A 19,627-nucleotide genomic window follows, 5' to 3' on the forward strand; every position below is an offset into this window, starting at 1 on the left:
AACAGCTGCGACGGCACCCTTGCTGACTCAGGTCAGGTGTCATCTCCACATCAAGTGTGCTTACACAGCGGGATCGGCGTACATTGCACGAAACACTAGGCAGTTGGTAGAAACATGGGGACGCCTCAAGTTGAACCCAGGACTCTCGAAGATTACCACGATATGGTTACCAGTGAATCCACTTCGTTGACTGCTGATAGACCAGCCTTAACCCAGCTGATAACGCTGCTCGATGACGCTGTAGCAGCTATACCACACATATGACTGATGAATTGTGCAGAGGCTGTACCGGTCCAATGTATGGCATTAATGAAACACTGCTAATGGCTGAACTAGTAGTTCACATTTTCGATCCAGCTGTTGTGTTGGCAGAAGAGCCAACAACGTGTTACGAGAGGAGGCCGAAATGCACGCGTTTCAGCTCACACAGGCTGGCGTGAGGAGGGAAGAACTATACTGACGTGAGGTCTGGAGCATGAGAAGGAATGATAGTTCAGAAAGCGGACGTAATTAGTTTGATACTTAACTTTAATCCATTAATGATGAATGTCGCTCTTGACGGTACTTGATTCACAATATCAATATCAATAGTAACTGAATATGGCGCCTTGCTAGGTCGTAGCAAATGACGTAACTGAAGGCGTATGTATACAGTGAACCATCGCTAGCAAAGTCGGCTGTACAACTGGGGCGAGTGCTAGGGAGTCTCTCTGGACCTGCCGTGTGGCGGCGCTCGGTCTGCAATCACTGATAGTGGTGACACGCGGGTACGACGTATACTAACGGACAGCGGTCGATTTAAAGGCTACCACCTAGCAAGTGTGGTGTCTGGCGGTGACACCACATTTACGACTGGAGTTCGGTTCCCGTCTTGTAGTCTGTTGTGGACACTCTGCTTGGTGCCACCGTATTTAGCAATCCCGTCCACCGGTAGTGCACTGCACAAACGTTACTGAAGCGTCAATCTCCAGAACTACGTAGATATCTAGCCTGCACATTCCATGGCTGATTTTGACTTCCTTCCTGAGGCCGGTGCCGCAAAACCGTTCTTTTAATAGTAATACCTTCCCCACGTACGGCCACAGTAGAGCCACCACATTTAAAAGTGTGAATCCTGAAGATGGATCTTTGTGATGATGATGATGATATTTGGTTTGTACGGCGCTCAACAAATCTAATGGATCTGAGCACTATGGGACTTAACTTATGAGGTCATCAGTCCCCTAGAACTTAGAACTACTTAAACCCAACTAACCTAAGGACATCACACACATCCATGCCCGAGGCAGGATTCGAACCTGCGACCGTTGCGGTCGCTCGGTTCCAGACTGTAGCGCCTAAAAGCACTCGGCCACTCTGGCCGGCGGCGCTCAACATCGCGGTTGTCAGCGCTCGTACAAATTTCCATTCTTTATACAGCTATTTTCACGAATGATGATGAAATGATGCGTACAACACAAACACCAAGTCCCCGAGCAGAGAAAATCGCCGACCCAGCCGGGAATCGAACCTGGGACCCCATGATCCAGAGGCAGCAACGCTAGCACTAGACCACGAGCTGCGGACGTGGAGCTTTAATTCAGCAATATTTGCAGATGCCAACAAACCGATATTATATTAAGATATAATAAACCGTATGTGCATCAGTTTTTAATCCCTCGTGTCCTGCCGTTTATAATACGCATTCGCGCAGCGACCAGGTGCATTTGAAGCCCATAACGATACTGGGTGGACAAAAACATCGAAACACCAAAATACAACACATTGCCATGGCTGATACGGGGTCGCAAACCGTGAGCATTCAAAACAACTTCCAGTCGTCCCGCAACGGATAAATACATGTTCTGCAAGGTTTTCAAGGGAATCTTATATCATTCTTCCAGCAATATAGTGAAGTTTCAGATACGATTATGGGGGTGGATAGCGACCACACACATCTCCCTCCAAAACAGACCACAGATACTGAGAGCTTGTGATTGCAGTGGCCCGGGGAGAAGCGACTATTCACCCTCGTGCTCGCAAAACCAGTCCCAGATATTGCGAGAAGTCTGAACAGCCTTCTTGGAACACAGCATCACCCTTGAGGAACAAACATTGTACGAAGGAGTGGACTCGATCAGCAGAAATGGTTACATAATCGTGAAGAGTAACCATCAGGCCCATGGAATAACACGATATGGCTGCACAAATCATCAAAGAGCCCTCGCCGTGTTTCATTCTTGAGACGTAAACTCGCCCAGAAGCAGGAAGCACTGTGGAACAAGACTCTTCCGAACAAATTACATTCCTCTATTACTTTCCCTGTGTGCGGTGTAAATCAGCGTACTGATCCGCTAGAAATTCCAAACACTCTAACTACCTTGGTTACAGAATCACAATCCATACGAGTACCAAGAGTGCCCACACACAAAATCTGTTCGATTCGACATAATGTATTCATAACTATACAGAACATCGTTCTGACCACGACTTACACTTGTAATGTGTTGAGGACATTGCACAGGTACCTCTCGTGGTCAAGTACAACAGCGCAACCTTCAGGCTTGACTAGGGTCTCTATTTATGTACGAACATTCACTTCTCGCGGTGTTTCCATAGTTCTGCCCAAACCCAGAATGGGTGCTCATATTTTGCTGGTGCACGTCCCAAATTTTATGTATCCATTATACTGGAAGTTGTGTGTTTATAGTGTACTGAATCTACTTAAGTGCAATATTGATCATGACTGTTCCGATATTTACATTATTTTCTCTACTTGCGTCAAATTTTTCTCGTGATTGATTAACCAGCCTTCAACCGATAGACGCAACGTTGCGGTATATTTTTAAATTACAGCTGTATGACTGCAGAGCTACATTTATACATCAAATACTGATGTCAACAATTCAGAAAGTAAAAATCTCTGATATGTTGTAGTTGATAAATGAATTCAACTGCTGATCAATTTTCGAAAGAAATATAATTTTCAAGTCTGCCACTTCTTCATGTAGATCCCTACGGCTATATTTCAGTATGTAATCTAGTTACTTTTGATGCGAGCTGTACCGCGCGGGATTAGCCGAGCGGTCTGAGGCGCTGCAGTCATGGACTGTGCGGCTGGTCCCGTCGGAGGTTCGAGTCCTCCCTCGGGCATGGGTGTGTGTGTTTGTCCTTTGGATAATTTAGGTTAAGTAGTGTGTAAGCTTAGGGACTGATGACCTTAGCAGTTAAGTCCCATAAGATTTCACACACATTTGAACATTTTTGATGCGAGCTGTGTGTCAAGACTTAAGAAGTCCACAGTTTCAGTCATGATACAGTTTTACAATATGAACGTAATGTGCCCTGACTAACGTATTAATAATGATTTTGGTCTACTGACAACCCCGAAATGAAATCTTAATCACTTGGCATTAAACATACAGAGTCTACTGGTGTCCAACAGTAGAGTTATTAATGTAATATGATTGTAGATGTGCTGTGCTCTCCATTGTGCAGGTGATCAAGATGCTGGTAATCGTGGTGACGCTGTTCGCAGTCTGCTGGCTGCCACTGCAGACTTACAACGTCCTCCAAGACGTCTTCCCATACATCAACGAGTGAGTACACGCCTACACAGTGGCCGTCTACACCTCCCTTGTTTCAATATCATTCGACGTACCCAAACCAAATAATACATTTTTGTAAAATTGATCACACTAGCTCTAGCAGAATAAGAAGAAACATGAGTATAACTCGCACTCTCAGTGGAAGTAGTCGAAAAAAGAATCCACTCGCTGGGGCATTGTCCACTTTCGGCGAAACCGTGATCAAAGATACATGTAAGCGGTACGGCTATCAACAGTAGTACGACGTAGTCAGTCGTACCACTCACCCATCGCTACTGTTCGCACCCCTTTATGCGGGACAAGGGCAGTCGTTGTTCAGGTTTCCTGTGGAGCAGTCGTATAGAGTGCCAATTTAAGACCTAAGTGAAATAGTCACCGTTTAGTGTGCCAAGCTGAGAGGGGTGGAGGGGAAGCAGTTATTCGCATTGATTGATAGAGTTGTTGAACATTCGCCTGAGGGATATCGTGCGAAATTAGATCCAATTGGAGCGTTAGATCGCCAAAATAACGAACTGGTTGGAAGGCCTTTCTCATAATACTCCAAATGTTGGGCAGAGATCCAGCGTCCTTGCTGGCCAAGGTCGAAGACAAGCAGCACAAACTCTCGCCGTATCCGGGCGGCCTTATCTTGCAGGAATGTAAGCCTAGAATGTCTTGCCATGAAGGTCAACAGAACGGATCGTAGAATATCGTCATGTACCACTGTGCTGTAACAGTGCCGCAGGTGACAAACGGAGAGGTCGGACTATGCAATGAAATGGCATCCCAAAATGCCAATCCTGGTTGTTGGGCAGTATGGCGGGCTACAGTCATATTGGTATCCCATCGCCATCTGGGACGTCTCTAAATATGTCTTCGGCCTGGAAACTCATTCACTGCAGTAGAATTACCTTCAGGTATGACTACCGCTTCGAATTGAGTCACAGGGACCAGACACGACTGCGGTGGCATACCAGCCTAATGGTCGCCTTCCATACGGCCCGAAGCGAGGAGTGATGGCCTGAGGTGCCTATTGTTTTCGTAGTTAGACCCCTTTGGTTGTCATCCGCGCCATCTTTGCAGCACAGCGGTACGTCGACGATCTTCTACGCCCCGTCTTGGGGTCCTTCATGGCAAGCCATTTTGACTTTACATTTTAGGAAAGTAATGTCCACTCGCACACGGTGAGAGTTTCTACTGCTTGTCTTCGTGCTTGCCAAGCCCTACCTTGGCCAGCAAGGTCTGATCTCCCCCTAACTGAGAACGTCTGGAGCACTATGGGCAGGGCCCTCCAACCAGCTCGGAATTTTGTCGATCCAACGTGTCAATTGGAGAGAATTTGGCACGATATGACTCAGAAGGAAGTCCAACAACTCTATCAATCAATACCATCCCGAATACCTGGTTGCATGAGGGTCACAGGTGGACTAACGCGTTATTGGCGTGCTCAATTTATGAAGCTTTTTCTGTTGTTTTTTCTGACTTCCGGCACGGATGTTCTGGCTGTAGAGAAGAACTACCACACTCGCTTGTTTAGAGAAGCGACGGCAATATACAAACATGAGAAAGAAGAAAGCCTCAGAGCGAACGGATCCTGAATTCCCGTTGTGCAGCGAGGGACCGTTGCAAGTAGCAAGAAGTGAACCGCACCGAATATGACCACAGAAAGCCCTTGGACGATGGTGCGCCAGATACATATAGTCTGCGGCCACGAACTCGACTCCAGTCCACCACCAGCAACGGAGGGTGAAGCTTTGACAATACCAGCCACTCATGCTGGCGAAACGTCAGAAAAATATCAAACAAACTCCGGGCGAAGAAATACAGACAGAAACCAACAGGGAGTTGGTCAACAAATGGCCATGAAAACCTTAACAATTTTGTACTTTTTCTCTTGAATAAATCATCCAGATTCTCTGCAATCATAGTGAGTAGTCTGTCTCTACATATACATCATGTCTACCGATTTTCATCTCATTCGGATGATTTCTTCATGGTGTAGCGGTTTTATCTTTTTATCCTTCCTTTCTTTCTTTCTTTCTTCCTTCCTACCTTCCTTTCTTTCTTTGAGTGTGTGAACAGTTTGCGCATGTTGATGAACTATCAGTTTGAAAGTTTCTAATCGAATGATAGGATAACAGTGAGTGCTTAATCGATTCATTCGTGAAGCGTGCGCGTAATTGCAAACGAAACCAGTGGTCAAATCAGTATCATTAGTTTTAATAAATAACCCGTTGGTGGGCTATATTAATACTTAAATAATTATCAAGATTATCGTGTACTTTTATAGCGCGATACGTTAATTAGGAAATTCGATATAGCAATGGCTACCTTCAGTGTGAAAGGGGAACTAAATTTAACTGCTAGGACGAGGATAGCTGGGTCTAGCCATTCTAAGGAAGTGTGTTACTTACGAACTCAGTAGACGAAGTAAATTGATGAACTGCTTTTCTTTCGAAGCAACGTTTCATTTAAAATTAGATAGCGAAAAGAGTCACGTATTAGTTTTAGGCAACGCAACTAGGTCTATTAACCATCACTTTCCTATGTGACATTTGACATGTAATTCTCAAATCTTGGTAACAATTTGTTGTACTTCAATGAAAGGATAGAGGTACAATTCTTTCCCGTGTATGAACTTGTGTAAATGGTAGTAACATACAACAAGCACGACCAGCTGCACTGTTATCAGATCGATGTCCGATTTTTGGCTACAGACGAAACATTATAGAATTTAAAAATCTCTAAACCCGTCATGTAAATAAAAGTACCCTGACAGAGAATGTGGAAATATCATTCTAGCTTTCCTCAATTCTTTTAGCAGAGCATAAGTACCGTTAAGAAAGTGTTCCGAGGTTTTAATTCGCATTAAATATTTCAGAGCTGATTACCTCTGTAGGTCGAATTTAAACTGATAATTGCTCCAAACAAAGGAACAATTCTCATATTTCATTGTCAGCATTGTTTTTCGTGTTGGTGCTGGTGGTGTCATGTGCTTACCTTGCCACTTAACGTATCTCTCTTCAGCCCTGTCTACCAGAAGTAAGGAAGACATGAACAGTTAGGACACTTACAGTAATCATGTACACTAATCATTGAGGCTTAAAACAGAACATTCTATATAAATTTTATGTAGTATGTCTCACATTTAGGTGGTTGTCTTATTCCATATACAATGACATACGATTTTATTCTTTGATTAAAAAAATGAAACAACACAAACTCTAGGTTTGTTGTTTATTCGTAAAATTTGATGACAGTTAATACAGGGTGGCTTCTTCAAAATATTACTATTGTCATTATGCACATATCTGAAATTTAACCACTAAATAAACAAAACTGGGTGTTCAGGAATACGTAACAGTCAGCACAATATTTTGCATGTCTATAATTCATAGATAAGTAGGAGGGAAGTTCAATACGTAATGCAGCATATATTTTTTCTTAGCCAAATTCGGTTGAAAAAATGTTGAATTTGTTGTGAAACATCGTGGAATATTCCGCTCCAGCCTCTGTCGTTTTATGAAGTTCCGATAGGTGGCGGCGCAACACGTAGCCTTAAAAATGACATCTGTGGCGGAGGTGCGTTCCAAGAGAGAGCTGTCACTGAGTTTCTTTCGACTCAAAACAAGAGCATCGCAGATAGATACGCGATTCCAGAATTTCTATGGGGATCTTGCCGTGAACAGAAGCACGGTTAATCGTTGGGTGAAGCGCCTGTCATCATCACAACAAGGTCACGCAAACCTGTCCGATCTCCCGCGTGCCGACTGGTCGCACACAGCTGTGACTCCTGCAATGTTGGAACGTGTGGACACTCTCAGTTGAGGTGACCAACGGATCACACACACACACCTCGTTGCACGACTACTGGACGTCTGTGTCGGTGGTGCTGGCACACACGTCCACCAGTTGCGGTACTCAAAGGTGCTTGCCAACTGGGTTTCTCTTCGCCTAGCTGCAGACCATAAAGAGCAACGAAGGACCATATGTGTGGAATTATTTGCGCGATACAAGGCTGATCGTGAGAATCTTTTGTCGAACATCGTCACGGTGATGAAAAATGGGTCCATCACTTCGAACCGGAAACAAAACGGCAATCTCCTCCGAAGAAAAAGCTCAAAGCCGCATCTTCAGCCAGTAAAGTCACGGCGACGGTCTGTACGGCGTCCTCCGTCCTGTCCAACGATAAACGCTGAAGTGTATTGTGCTACCCTCAGGAAGTTGAAGAAACGACTTCAGTGTGTTCGTCGTCATAAAAATGCAAACGAAATTCTCCTTCTCCGTGGTAACGCAAGGCCTCGCTCAAGTCTACGCGGCTGAGAGGAGCTCACAGCACTTCATTGGACTCCTTCCTCATTCACCCTACAGCCCGCATGTCACACCTTCCAGCTTCCAGCTGTTTGGCCCAATGAAGTTTGCACAACGCGCTAAGCAGTACTTGGATAATGGAGAGGTCATTGATGGAGCAAGATATTGGCTCCGACGTCGACCAGTTGAGTGGTACCAAGCGGACATACATGATGATGATGATGATGATGATGTTTGGTTTGTGGGGCGCTCAACTGCGCGGTTATCAGCGCCTGTACAAATTCCCAACCTTTGCTCAGTCCAATCTCCTTACTTTCATGAATGATGATGAAACGATGAGGACAACACAAAAAGCCAGTCATGTCGAGGCGGGCATACAGGCCCTCCCAATAAGATGGCGTGGCGTAAGGCCATCGTATTCCATGTAGATTCTGTTGCAAAATAGGCTTTTGTAGCCAAAGGCGTGGGGAATTTTATAGTCATTGGAATCCTGAACAAAACCAACCTGCTTTCAGAAAAAAATGTGTTGCATTACTTACTGAACGCAGCTCACATAACTTTAGATATTACAAAATCGCAGTACCTTTTTACAGTTGATACAATATCCTGTTTCTCTTCATATTTTTTCCATATACAATACGTTTTTCGACACCTGTCCTCAAATACATCATAAATCACGTTGGGAACAGCTGAGACATCTTTTTTCTTTGATATCTTTCATGCATACGTGAGGGCATTAGAAGACATAAATTATATTGTTACACATGTTTATTTTTTGTATGGTGTCACCACATTTTAAGTACAGCTATTTTCATTGCTAGAAATACTTTTAGGAGTTACATCTAGTTTACCTAAATGAAACCATAATTCCAGACCCCTAGTCCACAGTTTTCGATGGACACACTCGCATGGCGCAATGTTCCGTTCGAGGTTGCAGTGTTTCTTACGCTTACTCAAAACAGTGTTCTAGTGCACCGTAACTCAGTAGAAAGCACTTCATCCACACAGACAGTCTGTTGGTGACTTCCTAGGTCGTCTTATATCTTTTCTACATGCTGCGTTAAAGTTTAATATTAACGAGGGCCGTCGCGCGTCACCTTCCACGTAGTGTTTTAAATTCTTCTCGGGTTTCCAGCCGGATCAAACTGTCATCTGAACACAATATTTCAGAGATCCACATGACCGCCATCATCAGATGAGAAAAGCTACGCTGCTCTCGCCGATAACTGATTTCACTCGCAAATGACTGCACCTTTATGTACATCGGAAGTACAATTACACATGCGCTAATTACAGTGCGCATGCGCTCAATCATTCCTGCTGCCCCCTAGCGCAAAGAGAGATGCAGCGCCTCCGGCGGTGAATACTGTTGAAAACGATACATTGTTACAAATGATTATTCATAGCCGGCCGATTCAGATACCGTTGTTTCTTCATGTCTGATAAAACAGGACTCCACATTTTACTTAGCGGGTATCCTTTATCACGATTAATGATATTATCTGCTAGTCTAATTTCGACAGCCGGCCATTGTGGCCGAGCGGTTCTAGGCGCTTCCGTCTGGAACCGCGTGACCGCTACGGTCGCAGGTTCGAATCCTGCCTCGGGCATGGATGTGTGTGATGTCCTTAGGTTAGTTAGGTTTAAGTAGTTCTAAGTTCTAGGGGACTCATGACCTCAGATGTTAAGTCCCATAGTGCTCAGAGCCATTTTTCTAATTTCGGCAGATTCTTTTAAAACACAATCTCAGTACCGCGAAGCATTTGCAGCTACTTGTGTCTCATTGTACAGCATCCTGTGTCCCTCTGTAAGGCAATCCTCAGCCACCGCAGATTTATCTGGTTGAAACAATCGCGTATGGTGATGATGTTCAATACACCTGTCGTTGACGGTACGAATAGTTTGGCCATTGTAAATTTTCCCGCACTCACGTGGTACCGTGTACTGTTGTCTATATCGGATTGACTCCACAAGTACCACTTAGCGCAGAGCTCCCTTTACGATGTAACGACCAGTTCTTCCCAGAAATTATTCTTTGTCTTTGATAAATACGTGTTATAGCCACACGGCATTCGTTCCCAAGAAGAAGCGTTGGGGGAGTCATTATGGTATAAAAATATACCCTTCTTACCGTCTGCTATTACTTTTCAGTGCGTTGTGAATGTTGCCGTAAATATTTCCAAATGCACCCAGTCAGACGTACCAAATAAATGACATATAATACTTGTTCCAAAATCATAATGCCCCAAGTGGTTTTAATTTACACCAAATCGTTAGCCCACGAGGCTAGTTTTTCGAAAATCAAACACAAATTGTTTGACACAGAAGTGCCAAAGTACACTTTGTGAATCATAATTTTATTTCAGTATTATGTGCAATATGTAAAATGCTGTTTTTGATTACTGGATGTAAGATCCACCTGTTATGCAAAACACTGTTTCCCCGTATGGACCCAAACATACTCAGAATTGTTACTGCATCCTCAGTGATTTCTTTTATTTTTATCCTTATTTTACGTTATGGATTTGCTGTTATACTGGTTTTGATATTATAATATCTTTGTGTAGATAAGTAACCCAAATCCAATTAATATCATTATTACAGATATTGAGTATATACCCTTATATGCCCTTGTAACACTATTTCATTTATTAAAACAGCAGCAGTTATTGTTTGATACATGTTTATCATCATCTTCGATTTCTTGGACAGGTCTTTCATTACCTGCATTATTTCGCTCAAATAGAGAATATTTTCGTTACTATCCAGCTATTATTTTCTGTTACTATTTCAGTTATTTTCAGAGAATCTATAAAAGCTAAAAATGTTTGTAGGCTTACTTGTTGTAGAACACTGTCTTATTTTAACTTGTAGTTTCTTATGTCGTGATAAACCAAAATTTCTCATTTTTCAGATATCACTACATCAACATCATTTGGTTTTGTTGCGACTGGTTGGCCATGAGCAACAGCTGCTACAACCCGTTTATCTACGGAATTTACAATGTAAGTCGTATTTGTTTACAGACATAAAATTTAAAGTGTGTCTACTTAAATTATTTCTCTAAATATATTCACTGAAATCACAAAAGTATAACGTGAATTGAATTTGCTACCGATACTTGAAAGAACATGATAACTATCGCAAAATGAAAAAGTTACTTTCTTAAGCTCCACAGTGACTTCTTTTGTGAACCAGTATTCGGCTTAGGCCATCATCAGGTTGCAACTGACTGGCACAAATGCTGATGAAATAAGCATAGGAAGAATAGAGATATTAGATAATAACAGAAGTTGCTATATTTCTGCATATATAGTTGGTCCTACACGCTGATTTTATATAAATAAACCATTGTAAATCAAAAGTTGTGACTGTCTATTTAATTGTTGTAGTCTTCAGTCCGAAGACTGGCTTCATGCTGTTCTCCATGCTAATCTACCCTGTGCAAGCTTTTTCGTTTTGGAATAACTGCTGCAATCTGCATCCCACTTCCACCTACTTATTGAATACAAGCCTTGGACTCCCTCGACTATTATTACCCCTCACATTCTGTTCCTTTATCAAATCGAGGAATTATTGTTACCTTCGGATACGTCCTATCAATCGCTCTCTTCTTGTAGTTAAATTGTGTTGAAATGGCAGGTAACATTGATCTGGGAATGATAAGGTGCTTAAAGCATGCTCGTCCTGAGGAGTGATCGAAGGCACTTTAAAAGAATAACTTTATTTAGAAAACGAAACTCACTTATATTGTCTTTGGGTGAATATCCACGCAGCTAGATACAACAGAAATAATGGGAGTTCCACATAAAACCGGTAAACCTCAAGAACCGGTTAATCGTTTCTAGTCGTATTGCTTGTAAAGTGGCAACACTGTTTCGAATGTTGGCTTCATTGCATTTTATCGGAAAGTTGAGTTCAGCTCTGTTTTCGTGCGTCAATTGTTGTGAGGAGCTCGTCTTGTTGAGTTATTACATAAATGGGACAGTTGGCACTAGGACAGTGAATTGATATTGTTACATAAAGACAGGCTCCATCAGGAAATGTATCCTGATAGGAGACTCCCCATGATCAACACTATTCAAGACATTACTTGATGTGGAAGGCTGTAGAATCCGTTCAAAACGTGCAGAGAAATATACGACCGAAAGCCAGGGCCCCTGAAACTAGGGAGAGAATTTGCATATATTTTACAAGAAGTCGCCGCAAGTCGGTGAGCAGGTTTTCTGAGCAGGTTGGTGTAACTCGTACATCGTGTCATCGTGTACTAAAAGATATGAAATTAATAGTCTGTCGTGTGAGTTTGGTGCAGGGGTCGAAATTTAAGGTTCAGCAAGAAAGAGTTCATTATTCTAGCTGGCTGTTAACGTCAGTTACTGTTACTCCAACCCCTTGCTTTACTTCATGTCAAATGACACTGGGTTTCATTTGTTAGGTTATGTAAATTCCCAGAATTTCAGATATTGGTCGCAGGACAACCCCCATATTATGCATGTAGTATCTCTCCACTCAGAGAAGATATGTGTTTGGTGTGCATTGTCCGGCATGCGCGTTATTGGCTCCATATTTTTTTCAATTACACCTTAAACAATGCCAGGTATCTAGAGATCTTTGACTCTTTCTATGCACAGTTAACAGATGCAGACAATTTGTATGTAGCTTTCCAACAAGATGGAGCAAACGCTCTCACATCCAACCAAAGTATGGCACACATCACCAACGCGTTGCCTGAAGACATCTTGTCAGTAAATGCCTTTGGCCCCAAGGTACCCGGACTTAACATCGTGCAATTTTTATTTATGGAGCACACTAAAAAGCAAAGCGAATGCTGTCCTTGTACAACAGATGGTCTTAAACGGAACATTACTAGAGAAACTAACAACATCACGCCTTCAGAATTACAGCATGTTACTGATAACGTCACCATAGGATGTCTGCGATGTATGGATGCTTATGGCCACCACTTCCAACATCTCTTACAAACGGATAACTATACTTTTTTTTTCAACGCTACTATTATCTACTAGTTGAATATCGAGCGTGAGGCCTACCGGTTTTGTGTGGAACACCCTGTGCCTCACCTGTGACGTTGTCTGTGATGCACGTACACGAAGAAGTCCGAGAGTAGTGGCAGCTGGAGCGTTACTGGGCCGTTGATGCCGGTGTGTGATGGCTGCGGTATTGCTGGTGCAGGTCAAGACGGTCTTGGCCAGGTCTACAGGCGTCGGACGAAACTCCTGGTACTGCCAACTTGTAGCGCTGCAAATGAACGGCTGATGCACCGGACGGAACTGCTCGGACAGCCTACCTGAGGCGCAGGGCATGACTGACTTCACACGGTACGGCGATGGCCTAAATAGTCGGAGCAGATGGATATCCGATTGGTGCTGCAAGAGTATGTGGCAAAGCAGTGCCCTGCCGACTGTGATCTCTGCTGCGACAGAAACGCTGCCTTTCGGTGAGGTTGGCGCCCTGGGAACTGTGAAGGCAACGTGTAACCCCGTTGTAAACAGCCCAGGCCATACAAGGAAATTATCTCTGTGTTTATGAGAGCAGTTTACGCACGTCTTCCTGGTAGCGCGGCTACCCGCACGGCCTGCCTGGTGTGCGGTGGAATCGACTACCAGGCGGACACAACAGAGCTAAAACCAAAATAAGAGGTTACAACATTTATTCACTTATTGGCATTTAAACAACATTAACTTTTAAAAAATGTTTTAAAGTTTGATACATATAACTTTGAATACGGTAAACTGTGAGAGAATCAATATTAATAAAATTTTGAAAATGAAGACTATCAGTATTACGGTAAATCCTAATGTACTCAGTCTTCAGGCCACGAGTGGCCTACCGGGACCATCCGACCGCAGTGTCACCCTCAGAGGAGGATGCGGATAGGAGGGGCGTGGGGTCAGCACACAGCTCTCCTGGTCGTTATGATGGTATTCTTGACCGAAGCCGCTACTATTCGGTCAAGTAGCTCCTCAATTGGCATCACGAGGCTGAGTGCACCCCGAAAAAATGGTAACAGTGCAAGTCGGGTGGATAGTCACCCATCCAAGTGCCGGCCACGCCCAAAAGCGCTTAACTTCGGTGATCTCACGGGAACCGGCGTATCCACTGCGGCAAGGCCGTTGCCTTAAGTCCTAATGTAGGGAGCGGAAATAGGTATATCTGGTGATTAATCAGCCAACGGCCTTGCCGTAGTGGTAACACCGGTTCCCGTCGGATCACCGAAGTTAAACGCTGTCGGGCTGGGCTAGCACTTGGATGGGTGCCCATCCGGTCTGCCGAGCGCTGTTGGCAAGCGGGGTTCACTCAGCCCTTGCGGCGCAAACTGAGGAGCTACTTGATTGAGAAGTAGCGGCTCCGGTCTCGTAAACTGACATACGGCCGGGAGAGCGGTGTGCTGACCACATGCCCCTCCATATCCGCATCCAGTGACGCCTGTGGTCTGACACGGCGGCCGGTCGATACCGTTGGGCCTTCCCAGACCTGTTCGGAAGGGGTTTAGGTCAGTTTGCTGATTAATCAGGCATTGGCATGAGGTGACCAGCTTGAATTTAGCCCAGTCATCGCTTGACCCTTCATTCAGCGTAGATTAGGTATTCTAAAACACACAGAGGGTAAAATTTAAAACCAAATAGTTACAATCAAGATGAATTACAGTTAACACGGCAAAAAGAATCTCTTAAGGCCCTTGCAAACAATTTTTTAAGTAACTAAACAGTTTAACACGTGAGTATTTAAAAAACAACAAACATTGTAAAAGATTAATCTCAGAACAGTTTTAACACATGAGCTTTTAAGAGGCAGCACACAGTTTTTTTAAATCATCATCATCATCACCATTTAAGACTGATTATGTCTTTCAGCGCTCAGTCTGGAGCATAGTCCCCCTTATAAAATTCCTCCATGATCCCCTATTCAGTGCTAACATTGGTGCCTCTTCTGATGTTAAGCCTATTACTTCAAAAGCATTCTTAACCGAATCCAGGTACCTTCTCCTTGGTCTACCCCGACTCCTCCTACCCTCTACTGCTGAACCCATAAGTCTCTTGGGTAACCTTGCTTCTCCCATGCGTATAACATGACCCCACCATCTAAGCCTCTTCGCCCTGACTGCTACATCTATAGAGTTCATTCACAGTTTTTCTTTGGTTTCCTCATTGTGGACACCCTCCTGCCATTGTTCCCATCTACTAGTACTTGCAATCATCCTATCTACTTTCATATCCGTAACCTCAACCTTATTGATAAGGTAACCTGAATCCACCCAGCTTTCGCTCCCATGCAACAAAGTTGGTCGAAAGATTGAACGGTGCACAGATAACTTAGTCTTGGTACTGACTTCCTTCTTGCACAAGAGAGTAGATCGTAGCTGAGCGCTCACTGCATAAACTTTGCTATACCTCGCTTCCAGTTCTTTCACTATGTTGCCATCCTGTGAGAATATGCATATGTACTTGAAACCGTCCACCTGTTCTAACTTTGTTCCTTCTATTTCGCACTCAATCCGTTTATATCTCTTTCCCGCTGACATTACTTTCATTTTGGAGATGCTAATCTTCATACCATAGTCCTTACATTTCTGATCTAGCTCTGAAATATTACTTTGCAAACTTTCAATCGAATCTGCCATCACAACTAAGTCATCCGCATATGCGAGACTGCTTATTTTGTGTTAAATATCTTAATCTCACCCAGCCAGTCTATTGTTTTCAACATATGATCCATAAATAATATGAACAACAGCGGAAACAGGTTGCAGCCTTGCCTTACCCCTGAAACTAATCTGAACCATGAACTCAATTTACCGTCAACTCTAACTGCTGCCGGACTATCTATGTAAAGACCTTTAATTGCTTGCAAAAGTTTGCCTCCTATTCCATAATCTCGTACCACAGACAATAACTTCCTCCTAGAAATCCGGTCATATGCCTTTTCTAGATCTATAAAGCATAGATACAATTCCCTGTTCCACTCGTAACACTTCTCCATTATTTGCCGTAAGCTAAAGATCTGGTCCTGACAACCTCTAAGAGGCCTAAACCCACACTGATTTTCATCCAATTTGTCCTCAACTAATACTTGCACTTTCCTTTCACCAATACCTGAGAAGATTTTACCCACAACGCTGATTAAAGACATACCTCTATAGTTATTACAATCTTTTCTGTTTCCATGTTTAAAGATTGGTGTGATTGCTGCTTTCGTCCAGTCTGATGGAACCTGTCCCGACTCCCACGCCATTTCAATTATCCTGTGTAGCCATTTAAGACCTGACATTCCACTGTATTTGATGAGTTCCGACATAATTTCATCCACCCCAGCTGCTTTATTGCACTGCAATCTATTGACCATTTTCTCCACTTCCTCAAATGTGATCCTATTTCCATCATCATTCCTATCCCATTGTACATAGAAATCTGAAACATTACTGATCGTATTTTCACCTACATTGAGCAACTCTTCAAAATATTCCCTCCATCTGCCCAAGTCATCAACAGGATTCACCAACAATTTTCCCGACCTGTCCAAAATACTTTTCATTTCCTTCTTACCTCCCTTTCGAGGACTGCTAAGTACACTCCAGAATGGTTTTCCAGCAGCTTGACCCAAAGTCTCCAACCTGTTTCCAAAGTCTTCCCAAGATTGCTGCAATTATCTGTTTGGCTTTGTTTCTTTCTTCAACATAACTTTCTCTGTCTACCTGAGTTCTAGTATGTAGCCATTTTTGATACGCCTTCTTTTTTCTTTTACAGGCTGCCTTGACTGTGTCATTCCACCAAGCTGTTTGCTTCATCCTACCTTTACACACTACTGTTCCAAGACATTCTTTAGCCTCTTCTAGTTCTGTGTCCCTGTACCTTGTCCATTCCTTTTCCAATGACTGTAATTGACTACATTCAACTAACTGGTACCTTTCTGAGATCACTGTTATGTACTTGTGCTTGATTTCCTTATCCTAAAGTTTCTCCACTGTTATCCTCCTACATATGGACCTGACCTCATGCACTTTCGGCCTCACAATACCAATTTCACTGCAGATTAAATAGTGATCAGTGTCATCAAAGAATCCCCTGAATACACGTGTGTCCCTCACAGCCTTCCTGAATTCCTGATCTGTTATTATATAGTCAATGACAGATCTGGTTCCCCTGCCTTCCCAAGTATACCGGTGAATGTTCTTATGTTTGAAAAAGGAGTCTGTAGTTACTAAGCCCATACTGGCACCGAAATACAAGAGTTATTTCCCGTTGCTGTTGGCCTCCATATCTTCTCCAAATTTGGCCATAACCTTTTCATATCCTTCTGTTCGATTTCCAATCCTGGCATTAAAATCACCCATGAGCAGAACACTGTCCTTGTCCTTTACTCTAACAACTACATCATTGAGTGCTTCATAAAAACTATCCATCTTATCTTGATCTGTCCCTTCAGAATGCGAATATACTGACACAATCCAAATTTTCTTGCTAGACACTGTCAAATGCATCCACATCAGTTGTTCGTTTACAAACCTCATTGCAACTACGCTGGGTTCCATTTCTTTCCTGATGTAAAGCCCTACACCCCATTGTGCTATTCCTGTTTTGACTCCTGACAGGTAGACCTTGTATTCTCCCACTTCCTCTTCTTTCTCACCCCTTACACGAATGTCACTAACAGCTAAAACGTCCAACCTCATCTTACTTGCAACCACTGCCAGCTCTACCTTCTTCCCAGAGTAGCCCCCATTGATATTAATAGCTCCCCATCTCGTTACCATTCGTTTACCGAGTCGTATCTTAGGAGTCCCTGGTTTGTCAATTGGAGGTGAGACTCCGTCACCTCCAAAGGTCCGAGGCATTTTGCTCTGATTGTTGCCAGCATCATATTTAAAGTACCAGGGAAGCAGGTTGCTAGCCTTACTTGCCCCGGGTCCCATTGAGTTTTACCCCTAACGGCTGAGGGACTAACCGGTGGATTTGATAGTCTTTGCCGTCTGAGCACAAAGGTGACCACTACTCAGAATATGTCCGAGATGCCCAGCCTTATTCCAAAGTAACTGGTATCCCGACTGTCAGGACCACTTACTTGGCCACTCATACGTTGCCCGTGCTTCATGAACTAGGACATGACTGCAGGAACCCACACCATGCACCACAGTTTTTTTAAAACTTTTTTTAATTTATAGATATAAATATGACTCGCTATCTGAGTGCTCCGTACAAACTTAATTATGTGTATAGACAATTCATCCATCACGGGAATCGAAAATCTCGACGAGTTTTGCCTGTTATCGCTGTCGATTCTGGCACGATGTTGGACCGAAGAATACCAATATTTTCGAGAATGTTTTAATTTTAAGCTCAAATTTTTTGTGTAATTTCGCATTTGCTATGATAATTCCTGAGAAAAAAGTTCTTCACAGGCAGACAAGCAGACTATCGGATAACGAATGAAAAAAAATATTTTTTTCTTGTCATATAATTACAAGTTAACAATTTTCAGATTTATTCCTTTACTTATATTGTGAAATTTTGCTTCTTGCCAAATTTCATGGCTCCAGGTCAACGGGGATGTACAACATAGGTTTTGATGGGTGAATTTGCGACTATCAGAATACGTGACATAAACGACCATATCTTTTGATTCCATTGACTTAGAAACTTAAAATTTTTGCACCGTCAAGGGATCGTATACTTTACTACGCGGTATAAATCTGAAGTTGATACGTTTACTCGTTCCTGAAAAAAGAGGTCTTAATCGACAGTCTGATAACAAATGACAATTTTTTCATTTCATCTAATATAGTAACAGATTTACAATTCCCGAATTTAATCTTTTATTGTAGTGTGAAGCCTTTCGTCTTGCCAAATTTCATGATTCTAGACCAGCGGGGAGTTCCCTATAGGTTTTGGGCAGCGAGTTTGCAAGAATCAAAATACTTGACATAAATGGCCGTATCATTTGATTGCGCTGACTTAGAAGCTTAACTTCTTTACAGCACCAAAGGACTATAGACCGCAGTATGCGACATAAAATTCAGCTTGATTTATCTAACCGTCCCTGAGAAAAAGGATTTTTAACAATCGGGTAGACTGATAGACGGACAACACAGTGAAACGACTGAACCACAATATATGACATAATATCATCTTTTATTGCTTTGACGTAAAAGCTTACATTTTTTACCCTGACAAGAGACTGTAGACTTTGGTATGTGACAAATTTCAATTTGATATATCCACCTGGATGAACGTCAACAAAAGTAAAACGAGGATAATGGAATGTAGTCAAATTAAATCAGGTGATGCTGAGGGAATTAGGTTAGGAAATGAGACACTTAACGTAGCAAATGAGTTTTGCTCTCTGGGAAGGAAAATAACTGATGATGGTCGAAGTAGAGAGGATACAAAACATAGACTGTCCATAGCAAGGAAAGCGTTATTGACGAAGAGGAATTTAACATCGAGTATAGATTTAAGCTTCAGGAAGCCCTTACTGAAAGTATTTTTACGGAGTGTAGCTATGTATGGAAGAGAAACATGGACTATAAATAGTTTAGACAAGCAAAGAATAGAAGTTTTCGAAACATAGTGCTACAGAAGAATGCTGAAGATTAGGTTGGTAGATCACGTAACTATTGAGGAGGTACTGAACTGAGTTAGGGAGAAGAGGAATTTGTGGCGCAACTTGACTAGAAGAAAGGATCGGTTGCTAGGACATGTTTTGAGGCATCACGGGATCACAAATTTAGTATT

General features: G+C 42.8%; 1 protein-coding gene and 1 pseudogene across 1 annotated transcript in view; both read left to right on the forward strand.

The window, feature by feature from the left end:
• Positions 1–10,909, forward strand: part of LOC124545848 (tachykinin-like peptides receptor 99D) — a 367,394-nt gene extending 356,485 nt beyond the window's left edge. Inside the window, exons 4-5 of the mRNA XM_047124805.1 lie at positions 3,478–3,578; positions 10,792–10,909. Coding sequence (XP_046980761.1) covers positions 3,478–3,578; positions 10,792–10,909 — 219 coding nt within the window. The remainder of the gene's footprint in view (positions 1–3,477; positions 3,579–10,791) is intronic.
• A 3,156-nt stretch (positions 10,910–14,065) lies between these two features.
• LOC124546157 lies at positions 14,066–14,183 on the forward strand (annotated as a pseudogene).
• The last annotated feature ends 5,444 nt before the right edge of the window (positions 14,184–19,627 follow it).

Source organism: Schistocerca americana, chromosome 8 (genome assembly GCF_021461395.2).
Source record: "Schistocerca americana isolate TAMUIC-IGC-003095 chromosome 8, iqSchAmer2.1, whole genome shotgun sequence".
NCBI classification, from domain to species: domain Eukaryota; kingdom Metazoa; phylum Arthropoda; class Insecta; order Orthoptera; family Acrididae; genus Schistocerca; species Schistocerca americana.